This window comes from Corythoichthys intestinalis, chromosome 12 (genome assembly GCF_030265065.1).
Source record: "Corythoichthys intestinalis isolate RoL2023-P3 chromosome 12, ASM3026506v1, whole genome shotgun sequence".
NCBI classification, from domain to species: Eukaryota; Metazoa; Chordata; class Actinopteri; order Syngnathiformes; family Syngnathidae; genus Corythoichthys; species Corythoichthys intestinalis.
The window spans coordinates 54,362,346-54,379,796 of NC_080406.1; the positions used below are offsets into that span (position 1 = coordinate 54,362,346).

General features: G+C 40.9%; 1 protein-coding gene across 5 annotated transcripts in view; it reads right to left on the bottom strand.

Moving 5' to 3' along the window:
* The window catches only part of LOC130926713 (diacylglycerol kinase beta), a 273,453-nt gene that overhangs the window by 7,034 nt on the left and 248,968 nt on the right, over positions 1-17,451 (bottom strand). For 3 of the 5 annotated variants that reach the window (XM_057851809.1, XM_057851807.1, XM_057851808.1), the window contains 2 exons: positions 13,381-13,501; positions 7,301-7,361 (listed from right to left, as the gene is read on the bottom strand). In XM_057851809.1, the coding sequence (XP_057707792.1) occupies positions 7,301-7,361; positions 13,381-13,501 (182 nt within the window). Of the gene's footprint in view, positions 1-7,300; positions 7,362-7,518; positions 8,066-13,380; positions 13,502-17,451 lie in introns of those variants that run through there. The other 2 variants (XR_009066272.1, XM_057851810.1) reach the window with 2 other exon arrangements.

Sequence of the window (17,451 nt, forward strand, 5' to 3'; positions counted from 1 at the left end):
TCATGTTAGTGCTCCACGGAGGAAGCCACTGCTGTCTAAAAAAAATCAATGTTGCTCGTTTAATGTTCGCGAAGAGGAAGTTGGAAGTTTTTGCAAAATATTTTGTGAACTGATGAACCTAAAGTTGAATTGTTTGGAAGTACCATACAACGTCATGTGTGGAGGAAAAATGGAACAGCTCTCCAACACCAACACCTCATCGCCACCGTGAAGCATGGTGGAGGGAGCATCATGAATTGGGGCTGTTTCGCTACATCAGGGCCTGGACAACTTGCAATTATTAAGGGAAGAATGAATTCAAAAATTTATCACGGTGCTTAGCAGGAAAACTTGAGGCCGTCTGTCAGACAGTTGAAGCAAAAAATAGGATGGATGCTGTAACAAGACAATGATCCAAAACATAGAAGTAAATCGACTTCAGAATGGTTTCAGAATACACGTTCTGGAGTGGCCAAGTCAAAGTCCAGACTTCAACCCTATTGAGATGCTGCAGCATGACCGAAAGACAGCGATTCATGCCAGACATCCCAGGAATCTGACTGAACCACAGAAGTTTTACCGAGAAGAATGGGCCAAGATTAGTCCTGATCGATGAGCCAGACTGATCTGTAGCTACAGGAAGCGTCTGGTTGAAGTTATTGCTGCCAAAGCGGGGCCCAAAAAATATTACATGTGATGGTTCATTTACTTTTTTCATTTAACCCCCCCCTCCCCCCCGTTCTGTCATCTGTCATTGTTTGCATACTATCCTCATTAAAGTAGAAAACCTATAAAAGTTTGGGTGGTTTTAGTTAAAGCAGACACTTTTTTTATTTGTGTGATTTTGACAAAGATCAGATCACATTTGATGGTTATTTTATGCAGAAATGTAAGAAATTCCAAAAGGTTCAGATACTTTTTCATACCACTGTAGTTGAATGACACCTGTTTTATATCTTCATACCTGTCAAGTTGTACGGTGTCGGCGTAATTTGTACAAGTGAGCTCTGATTTTCAAATGTGTACACCGTACAATCAAAATCTGTACGCTTTTCGTAAATTACGTTTTTTTTTCTCCGTTCGGATTTTGTCACCATTTCGGCACCGAGACAATGCACCGAATGAGTTTGTAGCAGGTTACACGCGAGATTCTCGCCGAGAATCGCGCGATGAGCTTAGCGTCTCCTTCTTCCGATTACGTGACTGCCCTTGCATTTCTACCACTATTTCGTGACTCGCAGTCGAAAAAGTTAATATGTGGTAAAAATATGGATGAACCAGCTGTAAGACATGAAAAACTGTTGCCAACGGACGCCATCTACCAGAATGGGAGACACCAACTGGTGAATACGCTGGATGGATAAAAGCGTCTTCGAAAGGACCACAGTATTCGTTCTGCGTGCCGTTTGGATTGAACATTAAAGCCTCGGCATCAGGATTTTACGACCTCAGAAAGCACTTTGAGACAAAAGGTCATAAAGACGCAGTCTGCAGAATGATAAGCTACAAGCCTATCAATGAATATTTTTTACTGCAAAACAAAACCACGGACTCATCGGACGCTGTGACGAAAGCAGAGATTTTATTCTGCCAATATGTTGCCGAACACAATTTGCCTGCAACTGTTGCTGATCACTTCTCAGAAATAGCAAAAGAAATGTTCCCTGACTCAAAGATTGCATCGGTAAGTTCATTTTATCAATTGAGCTTTTTAATTTTGTTTACCAAAATATTTTTATGCACTGCAATTTTACTCAAGCTTATGAAAGCGCATGAAAAACGCATAATATTGTTTGGGTTATAAAATAGCGGGGGTATGCGTTCCTGAATGCACCGCATGACTTACTGGGGTGAGGGAGGTGTGGAAGAGCGACAGACGTGCCTGCCTGTTTTTTGTTTTTTTTTAAACTATTAACAACAAATACAAATATACAAACATAGGGCGAGGCAGTTTTTTTTTTCTGCAAAAATTTGCCTGTCGTCGAACGAAGACCACCATGCTTGTAAAGCACTGCCTTGCCCCAACCTACACTGACCCAGTCATCCAGCGATGCAAAACACAACGGTTCAGCCTCCTTGTTGATGAGCGCAATGACAGGAACTCAAACAACAGACTTCTGGTACTTGTCACGTATTTTGATGGAGAAAATACACTGACCATACTGCTAGACTTGCCAGATCTTCCATCAGGAAAAGCTGAGGCTATTTTTGAAGCAATTAATCAGCTCTTCAAAAAACAGTCTATACCTTGGGACAATTGTATTGGGTTTGCCTCAGACAATTGCAATGTAATGATAGGGACAAAGGATTCTGTTTTGACAAGGATCAAAAGCAAAAATCCTGACATTTTCAACGTGGGATGCATCTGCCACTTAGCAAGTCTTTGTGTTAAAGCAGGTGTTAAGGCACTCCCCTGATTTCTTGGTGGATCTCTTCTTTTTTTTTTCCAACACAGCCATAAACGACTGCAAGAATTTAAAACTTTTCAAGACTTAACAGAATCAGAGGACGAAAAGATCTTAAAACATTGTCACACAACGATGGCTCTCTCTGGGCAAAGTCATCAGCAGAACTCTGAGCCAATACGAGGCTTTGCAGAGTTACTTTTCCAGCCATGAAGACGTGGAAAAACCAGGCAAAGTGCACAATATCAGTGGGATTTTAAACAACCCAATGACAAAATTGGTGCTTCAGTTCCTGGATTTTATCATGCCACATCTGGACAACTTCAACACAATCTTTCAGGGAGAGTAATGCATGATAGGCAGCATAATTCCAGAAATGAACAGAATTCTGAAACTCTTATTAGCAAAGTTTGTGAAGATGGAACATATTGCTGCTGTGAAAGGTCACTTTTGGGACATCAAACACACTGACAGGCTGTTGCAGCACCCAGATGAAAAAAATTGCTGTAGGAATGGCAGCCCGGAACATCTTGGCAGATGATGACACCATTTGCCCTGCAACAACAACAACATTTCTCGAGGCGGTCAGAGGCTTTTATGAAGCTATTGTCACAAAGATGATTGCCAAATTTCCTTTCCAAGACAGAATTTTGAAAGACTTGGTGGTGCTGGAGCCAAAGAAACGGTTGGACTACAACCATGTTGTGTCATTGAATAGGTGCCTTGCAGTGGATTTGGATGAAGAGCAACTAAAAGAGGAATGGGACGATTATCAATTCATGTTGATGGACATGAATGCAGAAATGGACACTGGGGACTGTGATAAGTACTGGGCCAGTATTTTGAAGGAGGTTACACCTCTAGGACACATCAGGTTCCCAAAGTTGAAAGTGTTGTTTTCAACTCTGCTCTGTCTACCACACAGCAATGCAGACAGTGAACGTGCATTTTCACATGTCAGAAAAATCAACACAGAGTAAAGGAAACCTTTGGGTGTGGACACACTAACAAACTATCTTCAAGTCAAACTGAATTGTGAGCTGAAGTGCTATGAAGTGCAGCCATCAAAAGACATGGTAGAAAATGCCAAAAGTGCTACATACAATTATAACAAAAACCACCGCAAAATTTTAGTAGTCATTATGTAGCTGAAGATTTTGATTGTTCTTTGATTGCACCAGGTAATACGTATGTGACAATATTTCCAATAAATTAATATCATTCTAAAAATTTAGTTTTATTATAAAATGAGTTCGGTGGAGTGGGGAGGCATAGCCACACAAAGCTACAGGGTTGCTAATTGTCATATTCTATTGTTTCGCCATAACTGGATTCATTACCTTTTTACTAATCATCCTTCACACAAATGCTGGAAACAGAAATGTTTAATCCATCTGCATGCGACCGGGAAATTGACTTTTGATTGATTGATGATTTTATGGCACTGTGCGGGTGTGCGCTGGTCCTCATTGGAAACGCAGTCTTCCTTAAGGCAAAACACTACCGCTTTTGTCCACCGGCGTCGCTAAAATCGACCAAAACTAAAAACTTACCAAGTGTTGCTTTAAAGGGCAGATGAAGAGTTCAATTCTTGAACGTTTTACTCGGTTAATTTGTAATTAAGGCATCATTCGCTGTGTCATAACTCATATCACAAAATAAAAAACAAAAACAAAAAAAACTGGCCGCGTAGTTTTTAAGTTCCTGCCATAGCCTGATGACGTAATTTACAGCACTCCAAAACGGAAGTATAGCACTACTCTATTCTCGTCATGTATTGCAAAGATTTTCTGGGTTTTACTCGCGAGATACATCATGCTGTCTCGATGTGTAGCAATGAATTTCTCACACAAATACTTGAGACTCTATCAGTGGCCCAAAGAACCTTCTTCTGCAATGATTTGGACATCTTTGTGAGAGTCAAGCGGCATCCGCGGCTCCTCGATCGCTTCTTTGTTTTTAACATTTCAGCGACGACAGCTTTGAAAGCCTAGGAGAAAATAAACATTGGTTTTTCAAAGATGTAAGTAGACCTTTACTGGCTTTTCAAATTCTAAAATTTGATGTAATTCTGTTGATATAGGAGGGCAAATCCTACTGCCGGTTCGTTGAAGTGCGACCTGTTTTTTTGTTGTTGTTGCTGGCCTGTGATAAGTAGATAGGGCAGCTGACAGGTCATCTATTCATGTGAATTACCTACATTTATTACTAAATCTATACACGTAACTCCTCGTCTGTTTTTGCAATTACTGATAATTATATAATAGAATGACTGGGGAAAGGTTCAGAGAGCAATCACAATGCTAGACATAGACTAACCACTATTCCTTTCATGAAGTGTCGAGCCGCCAATCGGCGTCATCGCCACCGTCTAATGTGGCGAGTATATTGTCGTCATCTGATGCCTCAAGTTCAAACATGTAAGGATTAATTGTAGATAATCTTTCCAGGGAGCCCTCGTCATCGCTAGCGTCATGAAAACGAACAGCTAGTTTCGCCACAAATATCACTATCGCTGGTGCTGCTATGGACAAAGTTCGCCATGTCATCTGTTGCCTTCCTTAAATGATGTCACATTTCTGGCTTAGGGAAGGCAGTATTGATGGAGTTCTAAACTAAAAAAAAGCAAATTCCTCTCGTAGTTACACGTTAGAAATGACAGTCATTTCAACGAAATCGTCCAAAATTTGTCAAATTACACTGAAATCTGACAAACTCTTTATCTGCCCTTTAAAGGCCCTCGAGTCTTTCTTTACACTATGATGAATGAGGATACAGCTTGAGCCCAGATGTTTCTATCCCCTTGTTCCCAAAAGTACTAAGGTTACAAATGTAGAGAGGATTTAGGGGCAACACTATGATGGCGATACCTTGAGTATCGTCATTGTGGTGACATTGAGTCGTTCAGTGAGTACCAATGAAGTACTTTATCTATCGACTTCATAGTTAATATTAGCATTCATTTATGTACAAAAAAGTGTACAAATCCCAATACTACTGCTAAGATTTTTTGTGAAAAAAACAAAACAAAAAACGATAAGGTAATATAAACAAAACAACGTCAATTAAGATAAAAAATAAATATACCTTCTAGAAAGACTCTTTGAACATAAACATTTCATTAGAGGTAAACTCATTAGCTGCCATAGCGGCAATACGCTTCCAATCCATTGAAAGCGAATGATCATTCGCTGCCAGCCCTCCCAATTTAAATGGATTAGATGTCTACTAGTGACACAAATAAAATCATCGCAGAAGGATGAAAAGAGTCACCTGATTGTGCATCTATCATTGTCAATTGCACTTAAAGAGAATAATCAAGTGCACGTCAAAAGGTGCTGGTGAGCTAACTTTTAACCTTTTAACAATGCTATTGTTTTGCAATATCTCAGTTGTTTATTTTCTATTCCTACTTCAAAAACATTGTGTTTTTTTCCAACTGAGTTGCACAGTTTGTACAGGCTACAGGCCAATTTTGTGGTTCAAGCGTTTTGGCTATTCATCTTTATCTCATTTTTTAATATCCCGAATAACTGGAATTTGAATAGGTGTGTGTTGCCTTTTTACACGCACACAAAAGCAGGCCCAACACAATGACATCCCTAAAGTGGATGTCATAAATAGACATACTGTACAAAGTACACCAATTAGCCCACAGGCAGAGGTGGGTGGTAACGTGAGGCCTCCTCCCACGTGAAGTGCAATCGAACTCTGGCGACACCTAACTCAATCTCTCCTTCGTTGTCGCCTTCAATGTCTCCCATAATGAGGCAAATTCACTCCCAGCTTGTGCCATCCTCCTCGCGCTTCACGCTGCCAGGCTCCCCCGGCAAACCTGTGCACAAACTGCTCTTCGCATGCGGCGAGTCTTGTCAAACGATCTCTCGCCGATCGTCATCAAAGCTTCCCATACAACTTGGATGGCCAATTTAATTTCTTCTTGCATTTTCCAAGACGCAGGTCTGCCAATTCTACTCATGCACAAAGCTGAGGGTCCGCCACCACTATTCATGCACAACGCACAAAGTTAAACCACCGGTAACAGTGCAAGCTATAGCGTCTTCCTTGACACATATATTCCATGTGTCTCACTCCCACATTCCATGCTCGAGCGCCCCGGGCGGCCGTACGAAAAATACACAAATTGGCCGCATCATTGCACACGCCGCAGGACCCAAACTGAGGGAAAAAAGTAGCGGCTTGTAGTCCGGAAATTACGGTAACTTCTTCTGAAGTATATATTAAAAATAGTTTAACACAAATGGAAATTCAATTGAAACACATGGGAAAACACTTAACTTTTAAGTGATGTGTGTTATCAAGCGTAATTCAATTTTTAGGTGAAAAAAAAAGTTTTTTGTAAGGTCTTAAATTTTTTGAGTGAAAGCAGTGAATTTGTTGTTTTCTTTTTCTAGTCACATCTGAGATGCAATTGTTGGCTGTTTGCAGCAAAGTACATCTAACATTAATTATACATTAATTGTCTAAAAATGGTCCAATATTACGTATATTTAATAGATCAATATTAAATGTCTTGTTTTCTCATGTGGAATTTTCAGCAGAATACTGGATTACTAAAATATTTGACAGCTGCAGATAATGGTAAAGGTTTCTGTCCCTTTAAATTGGTGGAAATGTTTTTCAAGATCTTTCTACTTTACCAGAGCCAGACTCCTGCAGCTGCACCATGTACTTTTTCATGAAAACAATATTGACCTACTTCTTGTTCAGCATAGCCCAACATGGAAAAGCCATGTACATGCTCTTTGAAAGTGGTCAATTTGCATGCTTCCTTTAGTTTTTTTTTTTTTTTTTTGGAACAGTCGAACACGATTTAGCCATTTTGCTCACAATTACAACAATGCTAGATAATTGCAAATACTCATATATCTACAATCAAAAACAGTCATTCTCACCGTGCACGGCGGCTGCATCCAAGGCTCACCGTCAATCTGCATCGGCAGCCTACGGGATGTCCTGTGGTGATGAAGCAGGAGAAGTGATGATAGTGGCTTTTTCACATGGGACAAACGTTGAAAACTTTCTGTCGCGACAGCCACACAAACCACTGAACACAGACATTTTTCTTCTGAATGTCTTGCTAAAATGTGTAATGTAACCATTTCCTCTAAAAATGGGCATAAAGTAGCAGATTTAATTTGCTCTTGTGTTTTGAAAATTTACATTTTGCTTTTGGATGGAAACTGTTTGACATTAGTCTTACGGAATTAGATACATTTAACAAAATTTAACAAAAATACATGAAGCTAAATTGATTTAATAAAGCAAAAAACAAACAAACTTTGAGAACTATCATTGCGTAGAGCTTGACAACTTTAATAACAGCACTCAATGCCACAGGTCGGGAACCTATGTCTCGTGAGCCATATCTCGCTCTTTTGATGATTGCATCTGGCTCTCCGCCAACCTGTAATTTTAAATGTGAAACCGTCCGGCTTGTTTTGACATGAACGAGCTGTGATGAGCTGATGGTCCATCCACACATTTTTCTTGGGTCTTCAAACATACGTCGCAATAATATGCTTCAATTCAGTGCCCACTGGTGGTCCTCCCGTCGCTGATTGCACGGAGCTGGGCGAAGGTACAGCGCTCGTCTTGCGCCTTTAATCTCTGCTCATCCAGAAGCGGGGATGGCCCCTCCCAACCCAATGTCGAGCGATCTGGAGTATGTAAAAATGCGTTGGGGAAAATTAAATCACGAAAAAATCACCTCAAGTCATAGAGGTGCGCAAACAGTTTGACTACCATGACTCTTTCACCTGTCAAAATTGTTCCCTGGTTGATGTTTTGAGAGCGCATCGATTGTAATATACCAGGTAAAGATGTCAGGCTTTCGTTGTTGTTTTCTGAAGATTTATTTCAATCAATCGGCGACTGCTCGACTACTCTCCCACATGATGCGTTCAAATGCGATCACGAAAAAAAAAAAACAGTGATCACAAAGCTGACTCAGACAAGCTGGCAACAGAATATGTAAATATATACAGTATATAGACACACACAGACACTGTATGGCTCTCGTGGAATCATATTTTAAAATATGTTGGGATTGTTGGCTCTCTTGGTCAAAATGTTTCCCGACCCCTGCTCTATGGTACAAAATAGCGGAAACAAACACAAATAACATAATATGACATCATTGTTGTTGTTGGAGTGTGCGCTGCTAATTTTCTTCTGACACATTAATTCAACAGCACAGTTGCCATTCATCATTGCTTGCTAACCATGCTAACGTGGTTCCAGTCAGAGTAGTGTGAGAATTGTACTCTAGTCTTAATCATTGATTAATGTGTTTGGTTACTGTGCATTTCACATTAGCTTAGCAATTAGTATTTGCTCTTCTCCCCTTTTCTTCTTACCGTGTCATGGACTGTTTGACCAATGGACTGTTTGACCAAATGATCAACAAAATGGTGATGCGGGTCTTCCTATGGCGTATGTTAACTGGAGACGAGGTAAACAAAGAGTTTATCTTATTCATATACCAAGGCCAAACACAAAACTGGATCGGTGTCTTGAATGGATAATACAGTGTGAAAGGCCTCACGCCTTTGTACAGAGTGATCCCTCGTTTGTCGCAATTAATGGAGCCAAGAACCCACCCCGATAAATGAAAAACCGTGAAGACGCGCCCCCTCCATGTAGTTATTCAGATTTAGCATTGGAAGGAGATAAACATAAGACATTTTTTTCACTTTTTTTTCAAAATGTATAATTGAAAAAAATACCTTCATGTATATCTATATATATATTTTGATCAATGGTTTTTAAGCGCTTCAAATGCAATATTTATGTTAAGTTTGAAACATGTTACTGTCCCACTGAATTACTTTTAAATAAGAATGAAGTAGAAAAATGCTTGTCTTTATTAAATGCTTCATTCAGTGAGTCCACTCAAATCCGCTCAAGCTGCTCACTTACACACAATGAGTTGCCACAGCAACTGTTTAACAAGTGAAGGGAATAGGTACCGTTCTCGCACACACCATATAATTGTTTGCATTAGTCTAACACATTCATCTAACTATAGTTTAGGCAGACCTCACTCCATGCCCTTGACACAGTAAAGTGAATCACCTTACCAGAGCTCATGAGGGGGAAATGAAAAAATGGTACCATTTCTCGTAGGCACCGTCTAACTGTTTGCATTACTCGAACACACGTAATATAATTAATCAGGGAATAGTATCATTTCTCATACTTACTGTAGGACTGCACTACTCTAACACACTTAATATAAAATAAATAGCACACCATAGTTTAAAGTAGCACAACGCCATCTTATCACTCTGGCAATCAGTTCTCCCGACAACGAACAAGGACAAAGACCAGTGCGCTTTGTCCTAAAACAAGTAGCGCAAGCCCGGATAACAGAGTTGATAGCGGGCGCTTGTGACGTCAAGACCAGCGTCGGTCGCTGTGGCAACCACGTCCCATCCGCGCACGAACATAAGCCGCCCAAAACCGGCCACAGAGTGAAGATCTCAAAGCAATGCCCGGACACACCTTCGGCCGGCCCACTCCACCACAGACTTAAAAAAACATTGGACATTGAGATAACACAGATTTGCTGCTCGGAAACATTTTCTATGTAGCCTTGTTTTGGATCCAGAATTGTCCCTCCGTCGTCTGTTTTTGCCTTGTTTTTGACCATTGTCGACGAATAAATTGTCAACCTGTTTTCGGTGAGTCTTCTTCAAACTTTTGAAACATGGAGTCAGTACAAAGGGTTAAAATAAGAAAACGCGCGGAATTTCCGCCTTCCCAGTTGGCGCCCGAAGTGTTAAGCGGGCTTGGCCGGGGAGGTGAATTCCAACACAAGTTAAGCGATGATTGATGGATGCGGCTCTTTGAAGCTTCGGCTTGCAAGCATCTGTGGCAACATCAAACCTTAACGTCTGTCAATCATCGTTAACTTTAATAAGCAACTCCAGTGACCAACAAAGGAGGGAGAGTGAGATTACGTGATCGGCTTGGGACGGCTCATCTGTATTTGTTTATTTTTTTTAATTGAAAAAATAATTGAAAAAAAAAATCTGCGATGGACTGAGGGCACGAAGTTGGAAGCGCGAAGTAGTTAGAGATCACTGTACAGTGGTGGCCAAAGGTATTGGCACCCCTGCAATTCTGTCAGATATTGCTCAATTTCTCCCAGAAAATGATTGCAATTACAAATGTTTTGGTAGTAATATCTTCATTTATTTTGCTTGCAATGAAAAAACACAAAAGAGAATGGGGAAAAAAATGAAATCATTATCATTTTACGCAAAACTCCAAAAATGGGCCGGACTTAAGTATTGGCACCCTCAGCCTGATACTTGGTAGCACAACCTTTAGACAAAATAACTGCGAACAACCGCTTCCGGTATCCATCAATGACTTTCTTACAATGCTGTGCTGGACTTCTAGAAAATTCTTCTTTGGCCAACTGCTCCAGGTCTGAGATTTGAAGAGTGCCTTCTCCAAACTGCCATTTTCAGATCTCTCCACTGGTATTCTATCGGATTCAGGTCTGGACTCATTGCTGGCCACTTTAGAAGTCTCCAGTGCTTTCTCTCAAACAGTTTTCTAGTGCTTTTTGAAGTGTGTTTTGGGTCATTGTCCTGCTGGAAGACCCATGACCTCTGAGGGATACCCAGCTTTCTCACACTGGGCCCTACATTATGCTGCAAAATTTGTTGGTGGTCTTCAGACTTCATAATGCCATGCACACTGTCAAGCAGTCCAGTGCCAGAGGCAGCAAAGCAACCCCAAAACATCAGGGAACCTCCGCCATGTTTGACTGTTTGGACCGTGTTCTTTTCTTTGAAGGCCTCGTTTTTCCCCCCTGTAAACTCTATGTTGATGCCTTTTCCCAAAAAGCTCTACTTTTTTTTCTTATCTAACAAGAGAACATTCTTCCAAAAAGTTTTTGGCTTTCTCAGGTAAGTTTTGGGAAACTCCAGTCTGGCTTTTTTATGTCTCGGCGTCAGAAGTTTTCCTGGGTATCCTACTATAGAGTCCCTTTTCATTCAGACGGCGACAGCTGGTACGGGTTGACACCGTTGTGCCCTCGGACTGCGGGACAGCTTTAGCTTGTTTGGATGTTAGTCGAGTTTCTTTACTCACCATCCGCACAATCTTTCGTTGAAATCTCTCGTCAGTTTTTTTTTGCCGTCCACATCTAGGGAGGTTAGTGCACTTATTGATGACACTGCGCACGGTAGACACAGGAACATTCAGGTCTTTGGAGATGGACTTGTAGCCTTGAGATTGCCCATGCTTCCTCACAATTTTGCTTCTCAAGTCCTCAGACAGTTCTTTGGTCGTCTTTCTTTTCTCTATGCTCAATGTGGTACATACAAGGACACAGGACAGAGGTTGAGTCAACTTTATTCAATTTCAACTGGCTGCAAGTGTGATTTAGTTATTACCACCACCTGTTATGTGCCACAGGTAAGTGACAGGTGCTGTTAATTACACAAATTAGAGAAGCATCACGCGATTTTTCAAAGGGTGCCAATACTTTCGTCCAGCCCATTTTTGGAGTTTTGTGTAAAAAGATAATGATTTAATTTTTTTTGCCATTCTAATTAATTGTTAGTAATTGCAATCATTTTCTGGGAGAAATTGAGCATTATCTGACAGAATTGCAGGGGTGCCAATACTGTATCTCTCAAAAATAAACGGACACATACCTGTGTGCTCTATAGGATGACCACCTGTCCGGTTTTAGGACAGACACTCAGCCTTTTCAGTGATGTGTACAGCGTCCGACACAACCCATTGGCCGGACTCTATTTGTCTGGCTTTTAATGAAAATGGGAGGCGGTGCAGTTTATGTGACGCACCTCAGCCACACGGTTGTCACAACTGGTCTGTGATTGGCGCTTCGGTTAAAATGTCTATATCATTGGTTTAAATGGAAAACAATGGCTCTCGTGTGGCAAAACGGCGGATATCTTTTAACATTGAATGGACGAAAGAGCAGAGATATCTTCGTCACCTTGCTGGTGTGACAGACATTAGCAAGAGGTGCAAACATTACGCGGACAACGCCAAACATAAAAGAATGAGGCGAGGAGCAGGTGCGTCAACATTGAAATTTTTTTTTTTCTTTCCTGGTTCTTCCCTTCCTACCTAAATATCTTGGCTCAAAATTTTGATGACTCTTGCTGAAAACTGTTCACCCTGAGATTATTCCGTTTTAAAGCTGGTCTAACTTGTTTTAGTCAAATAACAGGAAGAGAAGATCAGTTGTCACAGTAATGCCAAAGTGGTATATTTGAATAACAGTTATGAATGTGTACATAATTGTGTAGCTCATCCAAGATTGCGCTCAAAAAGGCCTTCCATTGAATTGAGGCCTTGACCTTTGCACATACAATGTCTTCAGCATGTGAATAGGATTTTCTTTAAAATTTAAAAAAAAAAAAGTTATGTGATGTGATTCAATGGAATTTATAAATGAATAATCATAATAAATGCACAGTGTTTGAAGGCTGGGTTGTATAAGGACTTAAATTTCTGTTCAAAATGTTTTCCTGCAAGATTTCATGTGAATATTCTCAACTTGGTCAGAAGCATGTTGCTGGAAAATAGTCCACTAGTTTTAAACTTTTTGTAAGACTTCTTAATAAATTATCACTACAGACCAAGCTTGCAGTATGTAGAGCTGTGTCCATTATTGTGAAAATGTACATTTTATTGGAGGCTGTGAGTCAGACTCGACAAAACGTCTACAGCTGCACACTTAAAAAATAAGAAAACAACACATAGCTGACATCTATAATTCATCACGTTTAGAAGCGCCATTGTGTGGAAACCCTCCAATGTAAAAGCAAATAAATAAATAACAGTCTGAGGTTGCTTAAAGTTGTTAGTTGGAGGTTAGATATGGGTGCAAGGGGGTACGAGAAGAAGGCATGAGGCAGATGAAATGTTATGGATGAGAAGTAGATCTACCCAGACGTAGGAAACTAGAAGCAGAGGCTACCTGATCGTGACATTGGTGCACTGAGCCAGGCGGCGTCCGGCGCTCTTCAGCCCTGTGTAGATTTGACCCATCTCAATGGCGCCCTCCAGGCCCACCACCTCCAGCAGCTGGTCACTGAAGTCTGCAAACACACAGCAGATGCCAGTTTAAGGCCCTTTCACATATACCCAGGGGTGAAAGTGGGCCAGAACGGTCAGGAACGCAATTCCGGTATAAGAGTCAGGGCCGCAATGCTGTTCCGCTACACGGCACTTTGATCCCGAAAATATGACAGCAACTGTCAAAACGCTATGTAAAAAGAAAAAAAAAATATTGGCATATATTAGCATATAGGTCGTTGGTCTGCCATTGGCAATTGTGTTAAACTTGCAGGGGTCCCCAAAATTTTTCCTGTGAGGGCCACACAACTTTTCCCTTCTCTGATGAGGGGCCGGGGTCAGTTTGTAACAGAAAAAGTGTGACGATTGCAGGAGTGCCTAACTAGGGATGGGAATTGATAGGATTTTTACGATTCCGATTCCATTATCGATATTGCTTAACGATTCGATTCTTTATCGATTCTCTTATCGATTCTAATTTTGGGAAAAAGAAGAACAAACGTTTTGATTGGCATCGAGTTTGTTTAATCAGAAGTCACAACCTTACAAACTCACAACGAGATCAAAAGAGGCCCAAAGCCTCAATGTTAACTGTGGCAATAAGTGGCAAATACACAAGAATGTGTAACATTTTACTGAAACATTAATCTAATAGAAATAAAATATTGGTATATATTGGCAGATAGGTTGTTGTTCTGCCTTTGGCAATATATGTTAAAGCAGGGGTCCCCAAACTTTTTCCTGTGAGGGCCACATAACTTTTCCCTTCTCTGATGAGAGGCCGGGGTCAGTTTGTAACAGAAAAAGTGTGACGATTGCAGAAGTGCATAAATGTAAAAAATTAATGTTTTTCAGAAAGCCACAATCAAATAACCCTTTCTGGATTCTTCACGGAATGAAAGTAAATAAAATAAAAATAATAATTAATAATAAAAACACTATTAATTAAATAGATAATAACCAAATAACCCTCTCCGAATTCTTCAAGGAAAAGGCCAGGAAATAAATAACACGATTGAGAAAAAAAAAAAATTCAAAATGGCCGGACCAAATGTGGAGGCGGGCCGTATGTGGGCCGCGGGCCACAGTTTGGGGACTGCTGGGTTAACGTGAATTATTTACCATTACATTGAAATGCATGCCTTTTAGTTTTTGTGGCGCTTACACGCTCAAGTGGGGGCGCCCTTGCGCTTCCTCACGCAAAGAAGAACGCGCTCACATGAAGAAGAGCGCGCTTACACCTGAAGAAGAAATGCCGCATCCAAGCGAGTGAGCGAGTTAGTGAGAGAGGGAAACACTTCTACGAGCCTACGTTCTTTGTTAATGTTAATATCTACAGAGGCAACGCCTGTATGTATCATCTTTTGTGTTGTTGTTGTTGTGTTTCCACTCGCGATCGGACACTTAAATCCAGTTGTGTAGTGGTTTGAACGATGTGCTAATGCTAGCGAACGAATGCTAACCATTTGGTATTACTGTTATTAGCAGCTAATCATCGCTGATTTACGTTGATGCAAACCTGTTTGTTATCGGGGACGAAATTGATTTGTTTCATTTCTTAGTTTCACTCTTCAAGTGGTGGTTGAATAAAGTCAGCAAATTATACCAACGTCTTCTGCTTCGTCATTTGGGAGTTTAGCTAGCTGTATAGCCAGGACTGAGCCTTAGCCTCTCTGTGAGGACAGCGCAGTCGTATTCCCTCCCGATGCAGTTATCTCCACCTTGCAACGACTGCAAGTCGCTTTGTTGTAATTTTTCCTCGTGAAGTGAAGACACACTTTCGAGCGTTTGAACCTACGTGCTGTCATTGTTATGTTTATGGCTGCAATGCTCGTGCTTACCCATCGTAACCTTTCATTTTCACACTCTTTCCTGGTGAAGTGTAGTCAAACTTTGGAGCGAGTGGTTCTTGGCTCCATGCTAGTTTGATGCGTCTGGACAACAAGACACGTCACGACGCAATACGCATCTTTAGGAATCGTTAAAGGAATCGTTAAGGCTTTTTCATTGTGATGTCGAGGCCTCGAAACACTCGGAACCGGTTCCGAATTGGAATCGGATTTCGATTCCCATCCCTATGCCTAACTGTAAAAAATTATTGTTTTTCAGAAAGCCACAATCAAATAACCCTTTCTGGATTCTTCACGGAACAAAAGTAAATAAAATAAAAATAATAATATAATAATAATAAATAATAATAACACTATTAATCAAATAGATAATAACCAAATAACCCTCTCTGAGTTTTTCACAGAAAAAGGCCAGAAAATAAGTAACACTATTGAGAAAAAAAAAATTCAAAATGCTCTCTGGTATTGTTCAGGGGGCCGGACCAAATGTCGGGACCTGCGGGCTGTAGTTTGGGGACCCGTTAAAGTGTATAATTTACCAGTATATTGAAATGCTTGCCTTTTAGTTTTTATGGTGCTTTCACGATCGAGTGGGGGCGCCCTTGCGCTTCCTCGCGTGAAGAAGAGCGCGCTTACACGCGAAGAAGCAGAAATGCCAAATCCAAGCAAGTGAGCGAGTTAGTGAGAGAGGGAAGCACTGCTACGACCCTACATTCTTTGTTAATGTTTGTAAAATATCTACAGAGGGTATGCCTGTATGTATCATCTTTTGTGTTGTTGTTGTGTGTTTCCACTCGCGATCGGACACTTAAATCCAGTTGTGTAGTGGTTTGACCGATGTGCTAATGCTAGCGAACGCAAGCTAACCCTTTTGTTATTACTGTATTAGCAGCTAATCATCGCCGATTCACGTTGATGCAAACCTGTTTGTTATTGGGGACGAAATTGATTTGTTTCATTTCTATTTTTAGTTTCACTCTTCAAGTGACGGTTGAATAAAGTCAGCAAATTATACCAACATCTTCTGTATTGTCATTTCGGAGTTTAGTTAGCTGTATAGCTGTCTCGGTGAGGACAGTGAAGTCTAGTCTATTCCCTCCCGATGCAGTTATCTCCAACTTCCCTCCCGATGTAGTTATCTCCACCTTGCAATGACTGCAAGTCGTTTTGTTGTAATTTTTCCTCGTGAAGTGAAGACACACTTTCGAGCGTTTGAACCTACATGCCGTCATTGTTATGTTTACGGCTGCAATGCTCGTGCTAAACCATCGTAACCTTTCATTTTCACACTCTTTCCTGGTGAAGTGTAGCCAAACTTTCGAGCGGGTGGTTCTTGGCGCCATGCTAGTTTGATGCGTCTGGACAACAAGACAGTCACGACGCAATATTCGTCTTTAGGAATCGTTAAAGGGATCGTTTAGACTTTTTCATTGTGATGTCGAGGCCTCGAAACACTAGGAACCGGTTTGGAATTGGAATAGGATTTCGATTCCCATCCCTAGTTCTTAAGTAGTTAAAATTGAGATTTGGCATTTAGTGTGTCAGGAAATGAGGGAAAATAAAAATTAGGAGATGGAGGTTGGGGTTATTGCTGTTTTTGTTAACTTTTATTTTGTAAAAATACAATTTTGAATGAAAAATAAATAAATAAAATTTCTGGCTCCTTGGCGACCTTCACGTCAGGGTTTTCCGGCAAGAAATGCTAGCTACTTTCACCCTTGCATATACCTGAACACCATTAAAATCCCAGGATTTAAACGGGTAGCCCTTGTGTGTGAACGCAATTTCCCGGTTCATCTGACACGGAGATTACGCAGCCATTTGCCGGGGCGTGTCTTAGTATTATGTCTGGGACTTTCCCGGGATGAGGCATGTGTGAAAGCACGTGTTTGAATCCCGGTTCACAGCACGATGGCTGATGACGTAAATATCATGGCGGGCCCATCGTCATTTCCTCTTTCTTCTCAGTAAGACATGGCAAACTGGAAATGGCAAAATTAAACTGAAAACATAACAAAATTAAATTGCTACTCGATTGTAGAGCCGAGGAAGAGAGTCCTTTGTGCGTCTTTGGAAATGTGTGGTTTATTTTAGTGCCGAGGTTAGGGTCCGCAACTGCGGAA